Here is a 23,256-nt window from a genome sequence, read left to right as displayed (position 1 = left end):
ATTTAAACCGTAATATACGTAAATGCAAAAGTTGTAAAATCGTATAATATATGTATATGTTATATGTTGCTCATTATTAAGTAACGAATTCCACTGGGAATTCTTACTCTAAGCTATTCTTATTTAAATTGTAGGTAAAAATAGTACTTATTGTTATTGTTATGACAGATTGTATGGAATAAATGGAGTTCGAAAAAAAAAAAAAAATATGTAAGAAAGGAAAATGATGTTCTTGCGCTTGTGCATTGTTGTTTTTCATATACAAATGTACATACATATGTAAATGTTGTCCAATACATAAACTATAAATTGACATACAATATAATATAAGTGTTGATTTATCTTAAACCCTTTTTTAACACACTTTTATTAGCTCGGGTTGTATGTATGTATGTATGTATGTATGTAACGGAATGTTTGAGCTTAGTTTTCACTGGCTTCTAAAAATCCGATCGACTTGAAATTTTGCACACTTATCAAGGACCGATGACAATGCAATAATTTGACAAAAGTTTTCCATTATCCTTATTAGGATTGCCAGGATTAATATTTTCTTTTTTTTACAGTGGGCAAAAAGTAAGGTGAATTTGGTTGTAAAATGAAAAATCTTTATTTATTCTTGTAAATCAGTTTTTCAGGCTCCCTCCACGAAATAAGTTCTACATCCCGATTACTTCTTTATCACGGCCGATAACTGCATAGCTTTAGACTCACAGTCGATAAGAAAGGAATTAAATATAACACGAATATATCGAATCATTTATTCACTGAGTGCAATGATAACAATAATTTTCATTCATAATAAAAAATAGTTTAAAAAAAACTAAAAAACACGCTTTTATTGCTAATCGAACTAAAAAGTAGAAAATAAATTTTAATGACAAAGAGACCCATAATGAAGTAATAGCAAATCGAACGATCAGTCATAGTCAACTACCTCAGAACAAAATTATAACAAAATTTAAGATACAAATAGATTAATTAACACACTTTTATTAGCTCGGGTTGTATGTTGTATTCTAAAAATCGGATCGACTTGAAATTTTGCACACCTATCAAGGACCGATGACAATGCAATAATTTGAGAAAAGTTTTCCATTATCCTTATTAGGATTGCCAGGATTAATATTTTCTTTTTTTAACACACTTTTGTAGTATGATTATAAGTCGGATATGCCTTAACATTAATATTCATAAACATTTTGTTTTGGTTTTTATTTTATTGTCCACTTATGCATTCACTTTGCTGTGCCTTTTAAATAGAGTATCATATTTCTTAAAAGGTTCATTACACTTGAAACTAAACGCAAACATAGCTAACGTATTGTTTTATGTGCGGCGCGTGAATGCTAGAATCATATTACACAAGTAAACACCGAAAAATTGTTATTGGCTTGCATTGACAAAAATTGCTATAAAAACGCTTGTACGTAGTATGTAAGAAAGAAGAAAGAAAACAATCGTTTTACAAGCTGGATGTCTAGCTTGAAATGATAAAATAAAATAAATATATTTCAAATAACAAACAATACTTTCTTTAAATAAATATATCTCTTTACATGGCGATCCTGCCAGCTTGAGCATTGATTTTGCTAAGCTATTAAATGCAAGTTTCTTGCACAAACAAAGTGCAAAATATTGCATGAGTGCTGACGATATCTGCACCAAAAATTGCAATATATTTGCAAGTGCCCTAAAAAGCACCAAATATTAAGTCCTGACGAGATCAGCCAAAACGATCCGTCAGCTGCGGAAGGAAGAACTTGGTTAAGCCATTACAACCAAAAAATAGATGAACAACCGAGCTCAAGGGCCGCAACCAATCTCCTTGGAGGAATACAGGAGACGGAACGGCCTCAACAAAAAACCAAAAGAGGTTTCCATCCCAAAGGTGAGCAAGCCAAAAAGAAGAGGAGGCTACACCACCAGAATAAAGAGGGAAATCAGCATACTCATCAGGGAGGTAAACCAGCAGCCACCACCATCCTGGGAAAAAGCTAGCGCAATCTGGGAGCGCATAACCCAACTGGAATTCCTGCTCCAGCAGAGAAAAGAAATTAAGTAAATATACATAAAACACTGTGCATGATTGAATGCAGACAGTTAGAGTCTGTAAGCGTTAACCGCTCGAGACAAAAATAATTTTCATTTATTTCTTTACATGGCAAAGTTAAACAACTTTGGCTTCTGTTTGCCTATTAAAAATTTGACTGTAAATGATTAAAATTTACTCAGAAGGTCATTTTTATGAAAATGTTTGAATTGTTATAATATGTTAAATATAATGTGTTTACTTAATAAATGAATTAACTTGAAAAAAAAAATAGATAGTCTTTCAGAAATGGGAAAAACCTTATCAAAAGTTGATAAACCCAATGCCAATGTAGTAAACGAAGTAGTCGTTAACACTGGCTTAAATTTAGTAGAAATTTGCTTAATTATAATCACAGTCATAACCTTATTGATATTAGCATTAAAATTATATGCTATGCATAATAAAAAACTAAAGAAAAAGTATATGAGTAGATCTAATGAGTTAGACAAAATATGAACAAATGGTCCGAAATTCATAAAACTTTACTGATAGAAAAGGAAAATTTCAATACACATTACTGAAAATCCACCAGCTAATCTTTTAACAAAGCTTGAAGCAGTTCCCTCAGAAACAGATTGTCCAATTACTAATTCAGAAATAGAGTCAGAAAAAGAAGGCGAAATGACACAAACAGTTGTGGAGTTTCTCAGCACGCCTGCAAAGCTAGTGACTGAATTCGATGGTAAACCAGAAAATCTACGGTCATTCTTAGATTCCTTAGATTTAGTTGAAGTGATCAAGGGTGAGCACGAAACTGTTGCTGTTTCACTCATAAAAACAAAATTAAAAGGGAATGCCAGAAATCTCATAGACACAGAAACAACAATCTCTGAAATAATCACGTCGCGGACGCTTTGTCTCGCATTACAATCAATGACTTAAAAGAAATAAATGAAAAGAATCAAAATTTATACAAAATAGTGACTAGATCAATGTCGAAAAATAACAGCAGTCCAACTACACAGCAGCACATTAAAACATATGATAAGCCCAAAATATATGTCCCAATTAATAACACTGACGTCAGGAAATACAATAAATTAAAGATTACACCCACGCGATGTTACATCAAACGAGGAAAATCTATAATGGCATATATAAAAATTGATGACTTATTTGTTAATGGGAAAATTGACTTAGGACAATTCTTCTCTAGGCTCGACGAAGTGGCCGACAAATATGGCATTAATAATTTACAAGTGGCACCTAGCGAGAAAATTTTCGAATTTGTCTCGATTAATGATTTTAAAAATAAGGGCAATATGATCTATATATGTATATAAATGTGAAAATCTGTCCCTATATTCGCTTAAAACTCGCGAACGGGCTCACCTATCCAAACCAAACTTTTAGGCTTTGTTTGGACTATTCAGTAGATGGTTTGTGTTTTAAAATTTTAAGAATCGGATACCAGGGTCTCGAGAAATAGGCCAAAACGTGAACCCGGGTAACCCTAGGATGTGTTTATACAATATGGGTAGCAAATGGAAGCTGTTGATGATTCTATAGTATAGAGTATTTTTGATGCCGCTCCGTAACTAGGGTCTCGAGATATCGCCCAAAATGTGGACCCCGATAACTTAAGGATGTGTTCGTACAATATGGGTAGCAAATGGGAGCTGTTGATGATTTCTATCGTATAGAGTATTTTTCATACCGTTCCGTGACTAGGGTCTCGAGATATAATCCAAAACGTGGAACCGGGTAACCCTAGGATGTGTTTGTACCATATGGGTACCCAATGGAAGCTGCTGATGATTCTATAGTATAGAGTATTTTTGATGCCGCTCCGTGACTAGGGTCTCGAGATATCGCCCAAAATGTGGACCCCGATAACTTAAGGATGTGTTCGTACAATATGGGTAGCAAATGGGAGCTGTTGATGATTTCTATAGTATAGAGTATTTTTCATACCGTTCCGTGACTAGGGTCTCGAGATATAATCCAAAACGTGGAACCGGGTAACCCTAGGATGTGTTTGTACAATATCGGTAGCAAATGGAAGCTGTTGATGATTCTATAGTATAGAGTATTTGTGATGCCGCTCCGTGGCTAGGGTCTCGAGATATCGCCCAAAATGTGGACCCCGATAACTTAAGGATGTGTTCGTACAATATGGGTAGCAAATGGAAGCTGTTGATGATTTCTATAGTATAGAATATTTTTCATACCGTTCCGTGACTAGGGTCTCGAGATATAATCCAAAACGTGGAACCGGGTAACCCTAGGATGTGTTTGTACAATATGGGTAGCAAATGGAAGCTGCTGATGATTCTATAGTATAGAGTATTTTTGATGCCGCTCCGTGGCTAGGGTCTCGAGATATAATCCAAAACGTGGAACCGGGTAACCCTAGGATGTGTTTGTACAATATGGGTACCCAATGGAAGCTGCTGATGATTCTATAGTATAGAGTATTTTTGATGCCGCTCCGTAACTAGGGTCTCGAGATATAATCCAAAACGTGGAACCGGGTAACCCTAGGATGTGTTTGTACAATATTGGTACCCAATGGAAGCTGTTGATGATTTCTATAGTATAGAGTATTTTTCATACCGTTCCGTGACTAGGGTCTCGAGATATAATCCAAAACGTGGAACCGGGTAACCCTAGGATGTGTTTGTACAATATGGGTAGCAAATGGAAGCTGTTGATGATTCTATAGTATAGAGTATTTTTGATGCCGCTCCGTGACTAGGGTCTCGAGATATCGGCCAAAATGTGGACCCCGATAACTTAAGGATGTGTTCGTACAATATGGGTAGCAAATGGGAGCTGTTGATGATTTCTATAGTATAGAGTATTTTTCATACCGTTCCGTGACTAGGATCTCGAGATATAATCCAAAACGTGGAACCGGGTAACCCTAGGATGTGTTTGTACAATATGGGTAGCAAATGGAAGCTGCTGATGATTCTATAGTATAGAGTATTTTTGATGCCGCTCCGTGGCTAGGGTCTCGAGATATCGCCCAAAATGTGGACCCCGATAACTTAAGGATGTGTTCGTACAATATGGGTAGCAAGTGGAAGCTGTTGATGATTTCTATAGTATAGAGTATTTTTCATACCGTTCCGTGACTAGGGTCTCGAGATATAATCCAAAACGTGGAACCGGGTAACCCTAGGATGTGTTTGTACAATATGGGTAGCAAATGGAAGCTGCTGATGATTCTATAGTATAGAGTATTTTTAATGCCCTCCGTAACTAGGGTCTCGAGATATAGACCAAAACGTGGACCTGGATAACCCTAAGATGTGTTTGAACCGGTACCTTACCTGTATATAGGTGACCACCACAATCAAATTTTAAAAAAGTACAGAAAAGGCTATTGTGACATCTTTAGAAAGTATGTTGAATGAAAAAAATCAACTAAGTCAACTGTTTAAACATTTTACGAGTTCTATAAAGAAAACTTAATATGAAAAATTTCTTGCGATATAAAACAAACATTTTATGTATGGTGGTGCGAAGCCCACTGGGTGATGCTATCTATATATATAAATGTGAAAATCTGTCCCTATATTCGCTTAAAACTCGAGAACGGCTGAACGGATTTATCTTATCTTGGTCTTGAATTATTCGTGGAGGTCTAGGGAAGGTTTAAAAGGTGAGAAAAATTCGAATAATTGCCGGGAAAATGGTCAAAACGTGGACCCGGGTAACCTTTGGTTGTGTATGTACAATATGGGTATCAAATGAAAGCTGTTGATAAGTGCTTTGATACGGGGTAATTTTCATACCTATTCATGACTAGGGTCTCGAAATATATGCCAAAACGTGGACCCGTCGTGTCTTTGAACCGAATTAAACCAAACTTACACACATTGTTAAGGAGGTATTGAAGATGGTTTCCGTATAGTTTGGATACCTATTGGTAGATACGGTCTCGAGATATAGGTCAAAACGTGGACCCGGGTAACCTGGGGATGTGTCTGTACAATATGGGTATCAAATGGAAGCTGTTGGTGAATGCTTTAGTTCAGAGTATTTCCATCCGCTCCGTGACTAGGGTCTCGAGATAGAGACCAAAACGTGGACCCTAGAATATGTTTGTACAATATGGATATCAAATGAAAGCTGTGGTTAAGTGCTTTAATACGGGTTAATTTTCATACCTATTGATGACTAGGGTCTCGAAATATATGCCAAAACGTGGACCCGCCGTGTCGTTAAACCGAATTAAACCGAACTTACACACATTGTTAAGTAGGTATTGAAGATGGTTTCCGTATAGTTTGAATACCTATTGGTAGATAGGGTCTCGAGATATAGGTCAAAACGTGGACCCGGGTAACCTTCGGACGTGTAAGTACAATATGGGTAGCAAATGGAACCTGTTGATGATTTCTATAGTATAGAGTAATTTTAATACCGTTCCGTGACTAGGGTCTCGGGATATAGGCCAAAACGTGGACCCGGGTAACCCTAGGATATGTTTGTACAATATGGATATCAAATGGAAGCTGTTGGTGAATGCTTTAGTACAGAGTATTTTTCATGTCGCTCCGTGACTGGGGTCTCGAGATATAGCTCAAAACGTGGACCCGGGTAACCTTTGGTTGTGTATGTACAATATGGGTATCAAATGAAAGCTGTTGATAAGTACTTTAATACGGGGTCATTTTCATACCTATTGATCACTAAGGTCTCGAAATATATGCCAAAACGTGGACCCGCCGTGTCTTTGCACCGAATTAAACCAAACTTACACACATTGTTAAATAAGTATTGAAAATGGGTTTCGTAAAGTTTGGTTGTAATTCGGAACACCGGCAACGCGTACAGCGTTCTTTGAACCAGCCATAATGTCGTTTACTTTTTTAACGCTTGGGGCGGAACTGAACTGTCAAATTGACAGTGTGAGTTACAATGTGTCAATATTTCTTTCAGATTTGGACGCCATAAGGAGAAGACGTAAGTGCAAAGTGTAAACATTTTTTGGGGATTTTTTTTGGAGTGGATTTTGGAACAGTGAGTAATTTCTTACGAAATTTGAGAGTTTAATGTGAAATCCGAATGTTCAAATGAAATTATGTTTTGTGGATTTATTTTTTCGGTTCATTTGCGATAAGCTACGATACACCATGAGTGAAAAAAAGGTAAAAAAAAATGAAAAAACAAAAGAAATTGTTAAAGGATGCAAGAGAAGAGCACGAAAAAAGCGTAACTTTGATGAAAAAATCAATAGTCTTATCATGCAAATTGTCACCAATTTTCAGAAGCAAAGAGATGATTTAAGAAAATCACAACAAAATAAAATAATCCTGACCATGTGGACTTGGGCTTTTAAACACATATGCATCGAAAATATAATCCACAAAATTTAAAAAAAACATGTTTTAAAATCTCAGAATACCATAATTACAATCATGTTTATTACAGTACAAATGCCAAGACAATCACGTAATCATATTGGTCGTTCGACAAATAATAATAGGCGCATGAGAAATGCCCGGAATAACGCGACATCAGAAGAACGTCAAGAACAAAATGAAGTAGTCAAACGATTGATGAATAATGCTATCCAAGCAACTATTTTAATTGGCAAATTCAAGAATGAAGACGTTCTAATACCCAGAATTCCTATGATTCCACCTGAATTGCCATTTGAATTCAAGCGTTTGCAACTGCCCATTCGTTTAGCATTTGCAATAACTATCAATAAATCACAAGGGTGAACTTTAGAAATATGCGGGATGAATTTACAAGAACCAGTATTCACTCATGGTCAACTATACGTTGGCTGTTCACGTGTTGGGAAGCCAACAACATTATATATTTACTCAAAAGCAAATAGAAAAACAAAAAATATTGTTTATGCCAAAGCGCTTGAATAAAGAATAAAGAAATAAATAATATGAAAACCATATCTTTTCTGTTCTAAACCATATCTATTCTATTTTAGTGTGCCCAGCGAAGCGGGCCGGGTTTGCTAGTATTAAATAAAGTAAAAGTAGCGCTACTGAATGAGGTGACCCACATTAATGATGCTAAAACTGTAATGGACATTCTAAAAAGATACCACGATGACCCTATAGAAGGCGGTCATTGCGGAATTTTCAGAACACTTATGAAAATTAAAAGACATTACTTCTGGAATAAAATGTCAAAAGATGTTGCTAAGTACGTAAAAACTTGCGAAAAATGCCAAAAAACCAAAATAGCAAAGCATTTAAAAAGCCCAATGACTATAACACCAACACCTACAGGTACATTTGATACAGTCTTTGTAGACACAATAGGCCCACTACCTACAACAATTAATGGCAATACTTATGCAGTCACAATAATATGCGACATGACAAAATATTTAGTCACGATACCCATCCAAGACAAAAACGCCAAGACAGTGGCGAAAGCAATATTTGAAAAGTTTATTCTTACCTACGGTCCAATGAAGACGTTCATTTCGGACATGGGTACAGAATACAAAAATTCAATACTAACAGAGCTATGTGATGTGCTAAAAATAGAGAAAATTAATTCAACTGCTTACCACCACCAAACACTAGGAGTAATAGAAAGATCACATAAAACTTTCAATCAATACGTAAGATCTTACATATCGATTGACAAAAACGACTGGGATGAGTGGCTACAATACTTCACATACTGTTTTAACACCACTCCTTCTACAGTACATGACTATTGTCCGTATGAATCAGTTTTTGGAAAACACCAAACATGTTTCAGCAGTTCAAAAATGTAGACCAAATTACTCCATTATATAACATAGATAACTACGCTAGAGAAGTAAGATTTAGGCTAGAAGTAGCACATAAAAGAGCTCGCAATATGATAGACATAGCTAAAACTAAGCAAAAAACATTTTATGATAAAAATAGTTTAGATCACAATTTTAGCATAGGCAATTTAGTTTTACTTAGGAATGAAGTGGCCCATAAACTGGAACCCCAATATTGTGGGCCTTATACCATTAAAGCAATAGATAATAAAAATAATGTTACTATAGTCGACAAGTTATCTTTAAAAGAACAAATAGTTCACAAAAATAGGCTTAAGATTTATCAACAATAAGTAGTTTTAAAGACGCGTCTAAACTTAGAAAATTAATACAATATATACATATATATAAAATTAAGACTACTCTTATGTACATATTTTATTTTAACAATTCAATGTAAAAGAATGTTCATACAAAAAAAAGTTGTATGAGCATTCTTCCGAAGAAGGGAGGTGTAGTATGATTATAAGTCGGATATGCCTTAACATTAATATTCATAAACATTTTGTTTTGGTTTTTATTTTATTGTCCACTTATGCATTCACTTTGCTGTGCCGTTTAAATAGAGTATCATATTTCTTAAAAGGTTCATTACACTTGAAACTAAACGCAAACATAGCTAACGTATTGTTTTATGTGCGGCGCGTGAATGCTAGAATCATATTACACAAGTAAACACCGAAAAATTGTTATTGGCTTGCATTGACAAAAATTGCTATAAAAACGCTTGTACGTAGTATGTAAGAAAGAAGAAAGAAAACAATCGTTTTACAAGCTGGATGTCTAGCTTGAAATGATAAAATAAAATAAATATATTTCAAATAACAAACAATACTTTCTTTAAATAAATATATCTCTTTACACTTTTATTAGCTCGGGTTGTATGTATGAATGAACGGAATCTTTGAGCTTAATTTTCACTGGCTTCTAAAAATCTGATCGACTCGGAACACACAACATAGATGACTAGATGGGAAACTCTTTTTCTCGTGAGAGCGCTGAAAAATGTGCATTTTTTATAACTTTTGCCAATATTGCCACACCGGTAGAAACATGAATTGGATATTTTTTGACGTGATAACGTCTTATAATTCGATTTAGCCGGCTGCACGCACGAAAAAATGTGTCGTTACCTTGCTCATTTGTCGTTACCTTGCTCATTAGTGTTACCTTGCTCATTTGTCGTTACCGTGCTCATTTGTTGTTACCTTGCTCATTGCCGTTACCTTGAATGAACTGCAAGCGAAAGCGCGGAACGAACAAAACAAACGAACGGCAACGTTCGACATCTTGCTCTCTCCTACTTAAGTGAGCGTATATATGTATGTATATGCGCATATGTACATATATAAATTCACGTATTTGTATTTGCATATGCCTTCTTATTGATTATTATTAATTTGATTTACTTGAAGAATTTAAAATAAAACCAAGTTAGTTAATCATACCTGTTGTTTTAATGTTATTATTATTAATTTTTTTATTATATATGAAGGAAAAAATGTATGGTAATATTTACCATATACCTTATAAGATATGTTGTATACTAATATATGTATATAAACATGCATATACATATACAATTTCGCGCAATTTCCAAAAAGAACAAATCTATATGTAAAGATGCATACAAGTCAAATGGACATATCAAATATACGAATCTATTCCGTACGCAAGCAAATGTAGGCTAATGTGCTTGAACTGCAAGCGAGAGCGCGGAACGAACGATAAAGAGCACAATCGGCCCCCGCGTTCGGCAACGTTCGACATCTGGCTCTGTCCTACTTGAGTGAGCATATATATGTATGTATATGCGCATATGTAGGTATATAAATTCACATACTTATATTTGCATATGCCTTCTTCCTGTGTGCATGGTAATGAACCATTTCTCTGTTGAGAATAGGACGATGATAGAAAAAGTAGGAAATGATAGAGAGTGTTTCGAGTGTAAAGTGTCTTGAAAAAGGCAAATCGATGATGGTGCCTCTTAGTGTTGTTGACTTATTAACGTCTGATGCACAATCGAAATTGAAGATATCTTTCATGAATTTGATAAATGTTTCGTCGTTTTTCACGTTTGTGTAAATGTAACTTGACCTATTCCATTGCAATTCCATTTACCTCCTCCTCTATATCCATACAAAATATCTATCAAACAAATAAAATTAAAATTTTGTTTTGAAAATTGCAACCATTCCATCAATATTTTCTTATGACGTTGTCACGTTAAACTATCGTCAGTAAACCGACTTTACAGACAACCTCTTTTTTAAACAAAAATTGGGAATTTTTAGTTTCCACACCACCATTGAGGTTAGTATTTAGTGTGCGGTTGTGTAATAGTATTATATTACTCGTAAATACCTACATATACTAAAAATAAAAAATAGTTAAAAAAAACTAAAAAACACGCTTTTATTGCTAATCGAACTAAAAAGTAGAAAATAAAAAATAGTTTAAAAAAACTAAAAAACACGCTTTTATTGCTAATCGAACTAAAAAGTAGAAAATAAATTTTAATGACAAAGGGACCTATAATGAAGTAATAGCAAATCGAACGATCAGTCATAGTCAACTACCTCAGAACAGAATTATAACAAAAATTAAGATACAAATAGAGTAATTCAAATTAGAGTTAAAAGCATGGGATGCTTGATATAGTAAATATTACAATCATTCTATTGGCAACTACCTATGTACAGAGGGTTATGAAAGTGAAGCAAAATGCGTCCCACGCTTTTAACTCTAATTTGAATTACTCTATTTGTATCTTAATTTGGTTTGTCCTGATTATCCGTACGACTAATCTTTTTTCTCTGGGACTTAAGAGCGGCGGACGCCCACAACGCTCTTTATTAGTGCTGCTTCCCGAATTTTTATATTTATTCACAATCTTTTGAACTGTAGCAAAACTCCTATCTATCAAACGAGCGATTTCTCGCAATGATTTATGTTCCTTGTGATATTTTATAATCAGTTTTTTTTAAATCATCAGAAAGCTCTTTTCCTCTTGGTGCCATTACTAAAAATGTTGCAAAAATTTATACAAAACGTACTTCCCTAAATTTTTATACTCACTTCAATTATTTTCTTTTAATAGTTTTAACTTTTTTAATCAATACGTGAAAGTAAATGTTATGCTAACTGAACAATCGTTTGCTGTATACTAATTTTTGTGACATAAATATCGCTAGCATCAAAGACAAAGCAAAGCGTGAATAACGGTACCTAAAATTTATAGCTAAATTAAGTAGCATATGAAAGCTTATCCCAGTACAAAATTACCATGTGTAAAATACAATATTTTGATTACATATTAAGGAAAGCGTTAGCGTCAAACAATTCCGTAAATCAGGCTCCTGTATATTTATTTATGTTACTAACTGTATATAGTATGTATATGGTATACGTTCATTTATGTATGTATGTAATGACAACTTCATGAATTACTTTCAGAACTTCATTAAAATTTATTCGCGTCGCACGCATGCACAAAACCTTGGTTCACAACTCAGTCGCAGGAATTAACGCACTGCGTATTTATCCTCTTTTTTTTGTATTTTTCCTTTAATATATTTTTATGTAATCGAAAAAAAAATTGTGTAATAAATTTTATGTATGCGCTTATCCTTTCGAAAGTAACAAAATAGTAAAAAAATAAGCAGTCGAAGAAATAAACGCACCGCGTATATTTCCTCGCCACATGTTAGACTCGATATCAATTCCCGGCACCATTTTTTTTAATTTTTTTTTTAATATTATTTTTTTAATGTAAGCGAAAAAAATTTTGTGTAATAAATTTTACGTATTCGCTTATTATATCAAAAATACGAAATTAGTAAAAATTTAATTGGTTTAGTGTCGAGGTGAGAAATGTGTTGTGTGTTGAGGGTAAGATGTGTGGTGTTTTCAATTTTTGGGTGAGCAAAACTCAGTGTGGTGTCTATAAAGTCGGTGTTCAAAAATCCCTTACTACAAATCTTTCAAATCTCAATTGTGCTAAAAAAAGTGAACAGTAACATTTGCTCCTTCTGATTCCATTAACATTCTCTGCTAATGATGTAAACAAATACTTAATTAAGATACATATGTATATGTTCACGTATGGGATTATCCAATCAACAAAAACTGTACGAAATAAGAATATAGCCGTGAAGTTAGAAATTTACTTCGAAACCAGATTGCTGCTTTTTTTTGTTATGTTTCTGTAATCACGAATATCAAGGAATCAGGGTAGTCTAGCTAACAATTAAAATTTTTTATTAACATTCATTCATCAAATTTTGACCACTGCTTATATTTGAGCGTTTACTCTTTGTGTTTACGAGCAAAGTCATCATTGGACGCCTGTATTAATCGGCACGATGATTTACGTATCTTTATCCATTGAGTAAGTAATATTATGATATTACCACGGAGTCGAACCAACAAGTTTTGAAATTCGAATTAAAAACGATCCAATAAGAAAACATTCTTGGTCCATCGAACTTTTTCAACAACCTAGGAGCAGTGCTTTCGCAGAAGCATTAGTACAAAAAGTAATTGAACCCTATGTATGTTCTCTACACTCACCAGTAATCGAATTTGTATGCTGATAAATAGATACATATAAGGTGAAGTCCAAAATAAACAAGGCTGACGTCATAAAAATGTCTTTGATGGTGCCACCTTTTTAATGAGCTATGCGTTGGAAGTTACATCCCTAGCTGACTTCCAGTGAAAGCTTGGTGACATTCGGTTCAGTGGAAGCGTAGTTATTGCGTCTAAAGTGCCAGTATGTTTGTGTCATCGGTACAAAACTGAGTTTCGAACAATGAGCTAATCTGAAATTTTGTTTTAAAATCGGTTAAACATGAACTGTGAACAACATCTATTATACTTATACACTATTCATAAAGTACTATTTTTAAGCATCCAACTTCAAGCAAATTATGTAATTATTTTTCAGAATTGTGCGAAACAAGGCCGCGGAAAAGGCCAAGCATGTTCATCATCAACAACCACAACAATCTAGCAATAATTGTTCTGCAGGTAATAACGGCAACTCAAATCATAACGCTGTGGATAGCGTTGACAGCAATGGCAATGATGTTAGACACCAACAGCAAAATAGTAGCAACAACTCAAGTAATAACACAACTTCGGTTATAGCACATGCACCGGCAGCGGCTGCAGTGGCCGCTGCTGCAGCACATTTACAGCAACATAATATACTTAACACAGCGGCTCCAACGACAGGCGTACCAGGTAATGGTAATAGCAATCACAACGGCGTTGAACAACGATCAGCTGGATACAGCATAAATGGCATACTAGGCATACATCACTCCACAGATCCAAATGGAAACAGCATCAAAAGAAAACGGATCGATGATCACGGTGAGTTCTTTACTTGTAAATTTCAGATATTAAGACACGAAACAAACATACGATAGGATATAACGATTATGTTAGTATTTTGCGGGTAGATATTATCTGCAGATTTTACCAATTTGACATAAAGTAAGGGTTTCCCATAGTTTAATATGTATTAATAGAGTTACAAGAAATGGCAGTATTTTATTTTATTCGAACGATATCTTCTGTCGCCAGCAGAGGCCTCAAATATTGAAATTTCAGTTGATATTCTATAAAAATTTTTTTCGGATATTTTTTTTTCTCTATGCATACATTCCGGAGTACATTTCATACCAAAACTAAGGACTATAAACTAATTAGACATAAATTTATCAAAGATTATGCACCTGTACACTATAAAATAATAATAAAACGTTATTTATTGTTCAGCTTTTTGCATATCTGCTTTTTATTGCGAAAATACGAGTACATAAATATTTTTGTAGCCCAGAACCCACCACCTGGAGGTTGCTGCCCTTTGGACTCCTATGTTTTTTGTTCTTTAGTTGTGTTTTTTTTTAGTTTTTATTTATTTTTTAATTTTTATTATTTCTTATGTTATTTATTATTTTTTTTTAACAGGTTTTGTTCTTTTTTCCATGTTTTGTAATATTGTAAAAAAATAATAAAATAAAAGGTATTTCAAGAAAACACTGCGGTTTTTAAACTTAAAGCAATAATTCATTTCATGTTTACCAAAGTTTTTTCTTTTTGTCCACATTTCGTAATATTGATAAAAAATTATAAAATAAAAAGTATTTCAAGAAACTCTGCGTTTTTTAAACGTAAAGCAAAAGATCATTTCATATTTATGAAATCGGAGGGAGTATTGTGCTTTGTTGGTAAACTGAGGCATAGTTTGACGGGATGCTAAAGAACACCGAATGAATCCATCCCGAGCGTCACTTCCGCATACTTGAAGCGATGTTTCAGTAACGAGTTTCACCATTTGCTCCACCGCAAGTGTATGGCATGGATATTTAGAGAACGCCCGATTCTCATACACATTGTTGGGTGATAAAATCTCCGTAAGAATTTCATTTGTTACGTTCCTTAGAACGGGGGGAGAGATTATATTTACCGAAGACCAGTTTATCATTTTGCTGTAATCATCAGCGTCAAAATCGAGATTGGGTAGAGTGCGACATACATGTAGTAAACTATTTCGCGCTTGCAATTTCTCACGGCGAATTTCTCGTCTCTCATCAGTCATCATTGTTAAAAGGATGTTTTCCGGAAGAGCAAAATATACGTTCCGAGTCCGTCTGATAGTTTCAAACGGGAGCCTTGGCCTGTTTTCAAGAGCGCTATTACTTCGTATTTTAAACCACATTGAGACATAGACGATCAGTAAATATTTTACAAGATCTTGAGCTTAGCTAAAGGTCGAACTGTTGAAATATACAAACGTAAAATTCTATTAGCACACGTACGAGCGTGGTTGATTCGACCAGGATCACAAAATATAGGCTCCGAGGGGCAAGTACCTCTTTGAATTGCCTTTGATATTTCCAGCAAATACTTTTGATCTTTGCTGAGATCCATAGTTAAGATGTCGGGTAATTCACAATTAATAGGTGCATATTTCACCACCTCAAGGTTTTCGCAACCGTTTAGTTTTGAGCCAATTTGACCACTAAATGATTTCGGCCCAGAAGTGACACCATCTATGAACTGGAAAATACTTCGAAACGGTAGTTCATTGAAATGGAGGAGGCATACCGACCACTGAAACGAACGTCCCGGTTTATCCTCCAGACATCTTAAGATGCTTCCTTTTGGTCCGATATTAACTGCGGTTCTATCACAACCTACTATTGTTAATTCCTCGAAACCATCCTCTTTCATAACCGCTTCATAAGTGCTGTCTGTAATATCCTCAGCGCTGCCTGATTTCGGTGTAACGTGAGCTAAATATTGCGATCCAGGCTCAGATAAAATCGAAATATGTTCTTCTTTGATCACCTGACGGTAGAGTTTGTTTCCCTTTTTGACTTGAATATACGTGTCGTCTTTCCAACCATTAAAATATAGTGCCTTTGTTTCAGGTATGTTCACTATTCCGATACGGCCTCTTTGGCCTGACAGAAAAGCTTGCTCTTTTTGAGGAGCCTTTTTTTCTTGGACATAAGCAAGTTGTAAAATCTTGACACTAACAAGCTGAAATATCAAAAAGTCGGGAAGCATTCGCACGTTTTTTCAAAGCAGGACTTCTGTGTGGAGGATACAAACCCTTTTTAATTTCTCTGTACTTTTTATGATACTCATTTATCATGTACATATAACGGGTAGGCCATATAGCGTTTGCTTTTTGAACCACCTATTTTTTTGAGAATGGTAACACAAATGGCATGCCAAATGTGTTCGTAATTTATTTAAAGGTTTGACATTTACGAAATGGAACGCTATACGCTTGAACAAAACTGGGAAATATTGAAAACCTATTTCCACAGTAGTGAGTCTTCTTCTTCTTCCGCGGTTACAGTAAATGGCGAGTGTTACCGTGACATGCTCTACGAGTTTTTGTTTCAAAAATTTAAAAGGATGACATGGACGACATTTGGTTTCAACAGGACGGTGCAACTTGTCACACTGCCAAAGTTACACTTGAGCTTTTGGCTACCGTTTTTGAATTCCGATATCAATTGGCCGCCTCGGAGCTATGATTTAAGCCCGTTTGACTATTTTTTGTGGGGAGCCGTTAAGGACAAATGCTATGCAAACCATCCAGAGACGATTGATGCTTATTTAACATATACCGGTATATCGTTCGATTGGGCTGAAATTTGGCAAACACTTTATTAGTCTAACAGTGCAACATTTCTGCACTATTAGCAGAGAATGTTAATGGAATGAGAAGGAGCAAATGTTAAATGAGCTTTTTTCGAGTACTAATTTGTAGATTCATACTAAGGGATTTTCAAATTCAACTTACCTCACGAGTGGGGGATTGCAGATATTTACCACGCTAGTGGAGGGTTTCTATATTTACTTATCACGCTAGGACAGGAATTCAGATTTTTTCTGCGTTTAGCACACTACTAAGGGATTTCATAAGATTTTTCGCCACACTACTAAGGGATTCGACTTATTTCGTGCCCACAGCGAAGCGAATAAATTTGCAATTAAGAAGGCCGCGCGGCAGTTAATTTGTGGTGCAGAAGCTAAAGTCGGCGGAATCATTCGTTTTGTTTCTTGGCACGTATTTAATTCATGTTCAAGTCCTGAAGTCATATTTTTTTCCTTGCACATTTCTTGTTTACAATTCAAACCAGGAAAGTTTGGTAAAATTTTTGAGTTTATTTTAACTAAAATTTCTTTAAAATACTGTTTTTTTTTTGTATTTCATAAATGGAAATTTCTTTTCGGTATAAAATAGTTCATACTGCATATGACCTGATTTTTATATAAATCAATCAAAACAGAAAATATGTACATATGTCTTTAATCTCTTTTATCAAATCCAAATTATATTGATGAGAAAATATCATTCTAATATCCGTCCAGAAAGCCAAACGCGCATACACACATACATACACATGCTTATAATTACGCATACAAGCTTTCAACTAACGCAGAATGTGTACATATGTATAAAACTGCGAATCGAATAATTGACTGATTTAGAAAAGTTCATTAGTAATTATAGTTTAGCGCAATCGTGAAAGACGTGTCGTGTATGCGGTACATCGGCCCATATTTGACTCAGGTTCAAGTCCTGTACACACTTTTCTTTGTTCGATATTTTTATTTAATTTTTTGTATTTGGTTTAATTAGAATTGATTTAAAATAATGTATTCAGGTTTTTCTAATACCTGTTATTTAGAAACTTATTTTCTACATATACATATAACATTATTCATTCTTTTGAATTTATTTACGTATATGTAAAACAGCCATAACGGCAATCATATGAATATGCATTCCTATATTTAATCTCTTTAGTCAAATCTGAACTACTTACATACACATATTGGTGAGAAAATGTTCTAATATCCTCCATGGATCCATCCAGAAAGCCAAACGCGCATACACGCATATGTATATAAATATATACAAGCCTTCAACGAACGCAAAATGTATGCATATAAAAAACAACAACTGCGACCGCCTTCTTGTCCGTCATTGAAGAGATGGGATATGTATACCCTATGATCAAAAAGTACAGGGAAGGTGATGTTGACTGTTTTCTTCGATTGCCAAGGCATAGTCCACCATGAGTACCTTCCATCGGGCCAGGCAGTCAATAAAGAATATTATTTATCCGTTTTGAAGCCTTTGAGAGATGCTGTATGTTGCAAATGGCCGGAAATGTGAGCAAACAATTCTTGGATTTTGCGTGATGATAACGCGCCATCGCACCGATCGAAAAGATCGAAGAGAATACGACGAAGGTTAGCGTTAGCGTGCCAAACAGGCCAAATACCTAGGGGTTATCCTGGACCCCAAACTCAGCTGGAAGTCCAACGTAGAGTACAGGATAAAGAAAGCGAACATAGCACCTTACACATGTAAGAGAATGTTGGGAAAAAAATGGGGTCTCCAACCAAAATTATCCAACTGGTCCTACACAGCCATTGTAAGGCCAATACTAACATATGCGGCACTAGTTTGGTGGCCTGCAACAGAAAGGAAATACAACAAAACTAAGCTGAACAAGATACAAAGAACAGCGTGTATCCTAACTACAGGAGCGCTTAGCACCAGTCCTACTGAAGCGCTCAATGTACTAACACATCTATTGCCATTAGATTTACACATTAAAACAATAGCTACTTGCAGCGCGGTGAGACTCAGAGACATAGGAAGCTGGACAACAAGGCCGTACGGTCACAGCAAGATCCTCCTACAGGGACCCCCGCTGCTCAAAAACGGATCAGACTACACAGTCCCCGACCTCAACTTCAAGAAAGGCTTTACGGTACGCTTTCCACCGAGAGCCGAGTGGAGCAAAGGAGAGGTGATTGGAAGACCCGATATCGAAATCTATACCGATGGTTCTAAGATGAACTGTGGTGTGGGAGCTGGCTTCCATTCGGAGCCACTCAACCTATCTCAATCAATTCGTCTTCCTGATTATGCCACCGTGTTCCAGGCAGAACTTTTAGCGATCAGAGAAGCATGCAAATCCCTAGAACTCTACAAGGTAGTTGGTGCAAGAGTAGCTATCTTCTCAGACAGTCAAGCAGCTATTAAGGCCTTAGACTCCAACTACATTTCATCCAAACTGGTCCTACAGTGTAGAGAGGAGCTGAAACTGCTCAGCCATTGGCTTGAAATTACCCTGATATGGGTTCCCGGTCATAGGAACATACGAGGCAATGAGATAGCGGATGAGCTAGCAAGAAAGGGCTCAACACTAGACATAGCAGAGGCGGTGGCAGTTTCCACCCCACTGAACACACTAAAAGCATCTATTGCTTCACACTATCATGCTTTAGCCGAAAGAAGATGGAAGCAAATACCTACATGTATCACAACAAAAAACACATGGCCGTCATATAAAATCCAAAGGACGAATGACCTGTTAGGATGCTCTCGGCCAAACATTTCACGGATCACTGCAACCCTTACAGGACATTGGAAAGTAGGGGATCATGCAGCTAGACTCAATCTACCCTTCAATCCTATCTGTAGAAGCTGTCAAGCGGAAGGGGCGAAGGAAAGTCTGTTCCACTACTTATGTGAATGTCCGGGACTAGCCAGGGCACGACTCCGATCCTTCGGTAAGCCTTTCCTACAGCAAATGAAGGAGATCTCAGTCATCGAGATAAAGGATTTGCTCCTATTCTTGGACCTCACTAAATGGATCTGACTTGGAAACAAACAAAAAAAAAAAAAAAAGAAAAACACACATCATCATCATTTCACGAGATAGTGGTATTAAAACGGTGCTGGTCACTAATTAGGAGCATTTCAGCTAAGAAATGTTCTACCACCTCAACAACAACAACAACAACAACATACGACGAAGGAGCTGAAGGCCATGTCGGCCTACCGGGGCTGGTTGGAGGACTGCGTTAAACGTTGGCACATGTGTGTTGCTTCAGACGGGTCATATTTTGAAGGAGATAATATAAATTTGCCTGAAATTTAACTCTGTTATGTTTTATTTAAACATTCCCGGTACTTTTTGATCATAGGGTACATAGGTATATGCGGCTTTGCGGACAGAAATGTGTGATTCGCTGGAAGTGTTCAAGGAATCTAAGTCGCATTAACTCGCGACTGTCGAACAGTTAGAAGGCATATTTACATACATATAAGGGTGCATACATACATACGGAGCCGCGGCCACTCGACATGACATTGTTCAGCTTTTTGCATATCTGCTTTTTATTGCGAAAATACGAGTACATAAATATTTTTGTAGCCCAGAACCCACCACCTGGAGGTTGCTGCACTTTGGACTCCTATGTTTTTTGTTCTTTAGTTGTGTTTTTTTTTTTGTTTTTATTTATTTTTTAATTTTTATTATTTCTTATGTTATTTATTATTTATTTTTTAACTGGTTTTGTTCTTTTCTCCATGTTTTGTAATATTGTAAAAAAATAATAAAATAAAAGGTATTTCAAGAAAACACTGCGGTTTTTAAACTTAAAGCAATAATTCATTTCATGTTTACCAAAGTTTTTTCTTTTTGTCCACATTTCGTAATATTGATAAAAAATTATAAAATAAAAAGTATTTCAAGAAACTCTGCGTTTTTTAAACGTAAAGCAAAAGATCATTTCATATTTATGAAATCGGAGGGAGTATTGTGCTTTGTTGGTAAACTGAGGCATAGTTTGACGGGATGCTAAAGAACACCGAATGAATCCATCCCGAGCGTCACTTCCGCATACTTGAAGCGATGTTTCAGTAACGAGTTTCACCATTTGCTCCACCGCAAGTGTATGGCATGGATATTTAGAGAACGCCCGATTCTCATACACATTGTTGGGTGATAAAATCTCCGTAAGAATTTCATTTGTTACGTTCCTTAGAACGGGGGGAGAGATTATATTTACCGAAGACCAGTTTATCATTTTGCTGTAATCATCAGCGTCAAAATCGAGATTGGGTAGAGTGCGACATACATGTAGTAAACTATTTCGCGCTTGCAATTTCTCACGGCGAATTTCTCGTCTCTCATCAGTCATCATTGTTAAAAGGATGTTTTCCGGAAGAGCAAAATATACGTTCCGAGTCCGTCTGATAGTTTCAAACGGGAGCCTTGGCCTGTTTTCAAGAGCGCTATTACTTCGTATTTTAAACCACATTGAGACATAGACGATCAGTAAATATTTTACAAGATCTTGAGCTTAGCTAAAGGTCGAACTGTTGAAATATACAAACGTAAAATTCTATTAGCACACGTACGAGCGTGGTTGATTCGACCAGGATCACAAAATATAGGCTCCGAGGGGCAAGTACCTCTTTGAATTGCCTTTGATATTTCCAGCAAATACTTTTGATCTTTGCTGAGATCCATAGTTAAGATGTCGGGTAATTCACAATTAATAGGTGCATATTTCACCACCTCAAGGTTTTCGCAACCGTTTAGTTTTGAGCCAATTTGACCACTAAATGATTTCGGCCCAGAAGTGACACCATCTATGAACTGGAAAATACTTCGAAACGGTAGTTCATTGAAATGGAGGAGGCATACCGACCACTGAAACGAACGTCCCGGTTTATCCTCCAGACATCTTAAGATGCTTCCTTTTGGTCCGATATTAACTGCGGTTCTATCACAACCTACTATTGTTAATTCCTCGAAACCATCCTCTTTCATAACCGCTTCATAAGTGCTGTCTGTAATATCCTCAGCGCTGCCTGATTTCGGTGTAACGTGAGCTAAATATTGCGATCCAGGCTCAGATAAAATCGAAATATGTTCTTCTTTGATCACCTGACGGTAGAGTTTGTTTCCCTTTTTGACTTGAATATACGTGTCGTCTTTCCAACCATTAAAATATAGTGCCTTTGTTTCAGGTATGTTCACTATTCCGATACGGCCTCTTTGGCCTGACAGAAAAGCTTGCTCTTTTTGAGGAGCCTTTTTTTCTTGGACATAAGCAAGTTGTAAAATCTTGACACTAACAAGCTGAAATATCAAAAAGTCGGGAAGCATTCGCACGTTTTTTCAAAGCAGGACTTCTGTGTGGAGGATACAAACCCTTTTTAATTTCTCTGTACTTTTTATGATACTCATTTATCATGTACATATAACGGGTAGGCCATATAGCGTTTGCTTTTTGAACCACCTATTTTTTTGAGAATGGTAACACAAATGGCATGCCAAATGTGTTCGTAATTTATTTAAAGGTTTGACATTTACGAAATGGAACGCTATACGCTTGAACAAAACTGGGAAATATTGAAAACCTATTTCCACAGTGGTGAGTCTTCTTCTTCTTCCGCGGTTACAGTAAATGGCGAGCGTTACCGTGACATGCTCTACGAGTTTTTGTTTCAAAAATTTAAGAGGATGACATGGACGACATTTGGTTTCAACAGGACGGTGCAACTTGTCACACTGCCAAAGTTACACTTGAGCTTTTGGCTACCGTTTTTGAATTCCGATATCAATTGGCCGCCTCGGAGCTATGATTTAAGCCCGTTTGACTATTTTTTGTGGGGAGCCGTTAAGGACAAATGCTATGCAAACCATCCAGAGACGATTGATGCTTATTTAACATATACCGGTATATCGTTCGATTGGGCTGAAATTTGGCAAACACTTTATTAGTCTAACAGTGCAACATTTCTGCACTATTAGCAGAGAATGTTAATGGAATGAGAAGGAGCAAATGTTAAATGAGCTTTTTTCGAGTACTAATTTGTAGATTCATACTAAGGGATTTTCAAATTCAACTTACCTCACGAGTGGGGGATTGCAGATATTTACCACGCTAGTGGAGGGTTTCTATATTTACTTACCACGCTAGGACAGGAATTCAGATTTTTTCTGCGTTTAGCACACTACTAAGGGATTTCATAAGATTTTTCGCCACACTACTAAGGGAT

General features: G+C 35.9%; 1 protein-coding gene across 1 annotated transcript in view; it reads left to right on the top strand.

The window, feature by feature from the left end:
- Positions 1-5,576: 5,576 nt before the first annotated feature.
- The window catches only part of LOC128870409 (dr1-associated corepressor homolog), a gene marked incomplete at its 5' end in the record, with an annotated part of 185,850 nt that continues 168,170 nt past the window's right edge, over positions 5,577-23,256 (top strand). The window contains 3 exons of the mRNA XM_054113023.1: positions 5,577-5,639; positions 8,835-8,851; positions 13,795-14,225. Of these exons, the coding sequence (XP_053968998.1) occupies positions 5,577-5,639; positions 8,835-8,851; positions 13,795-14,225 (511 nt within the window). The remainder of the gene's footprint in view (positions 5,640-8,834; positions 8,852-13,794; positions 14,226-23,256) is intronic.

The sequence above is a fragment of the Anastrepha ludens genome, chromosome X (genome assembly GCF_028408465.1).
Source record: "Anastrepha ludens isolate Willacy chromosome X, idAnaLude1.1, whole genome shotgun sequence".
Lineage (NCBI taxonomy): Eukaryota > Metazoa > Arthropoda > Insecta > Diptera > Tephritidae > Anastrepha > Anastrepha ludens.
The sequence above is the reverse complement of the archived record's forward strand: the minus strand, read 5'-3'. Positions and strand labels throughout refer to the sequence as shown.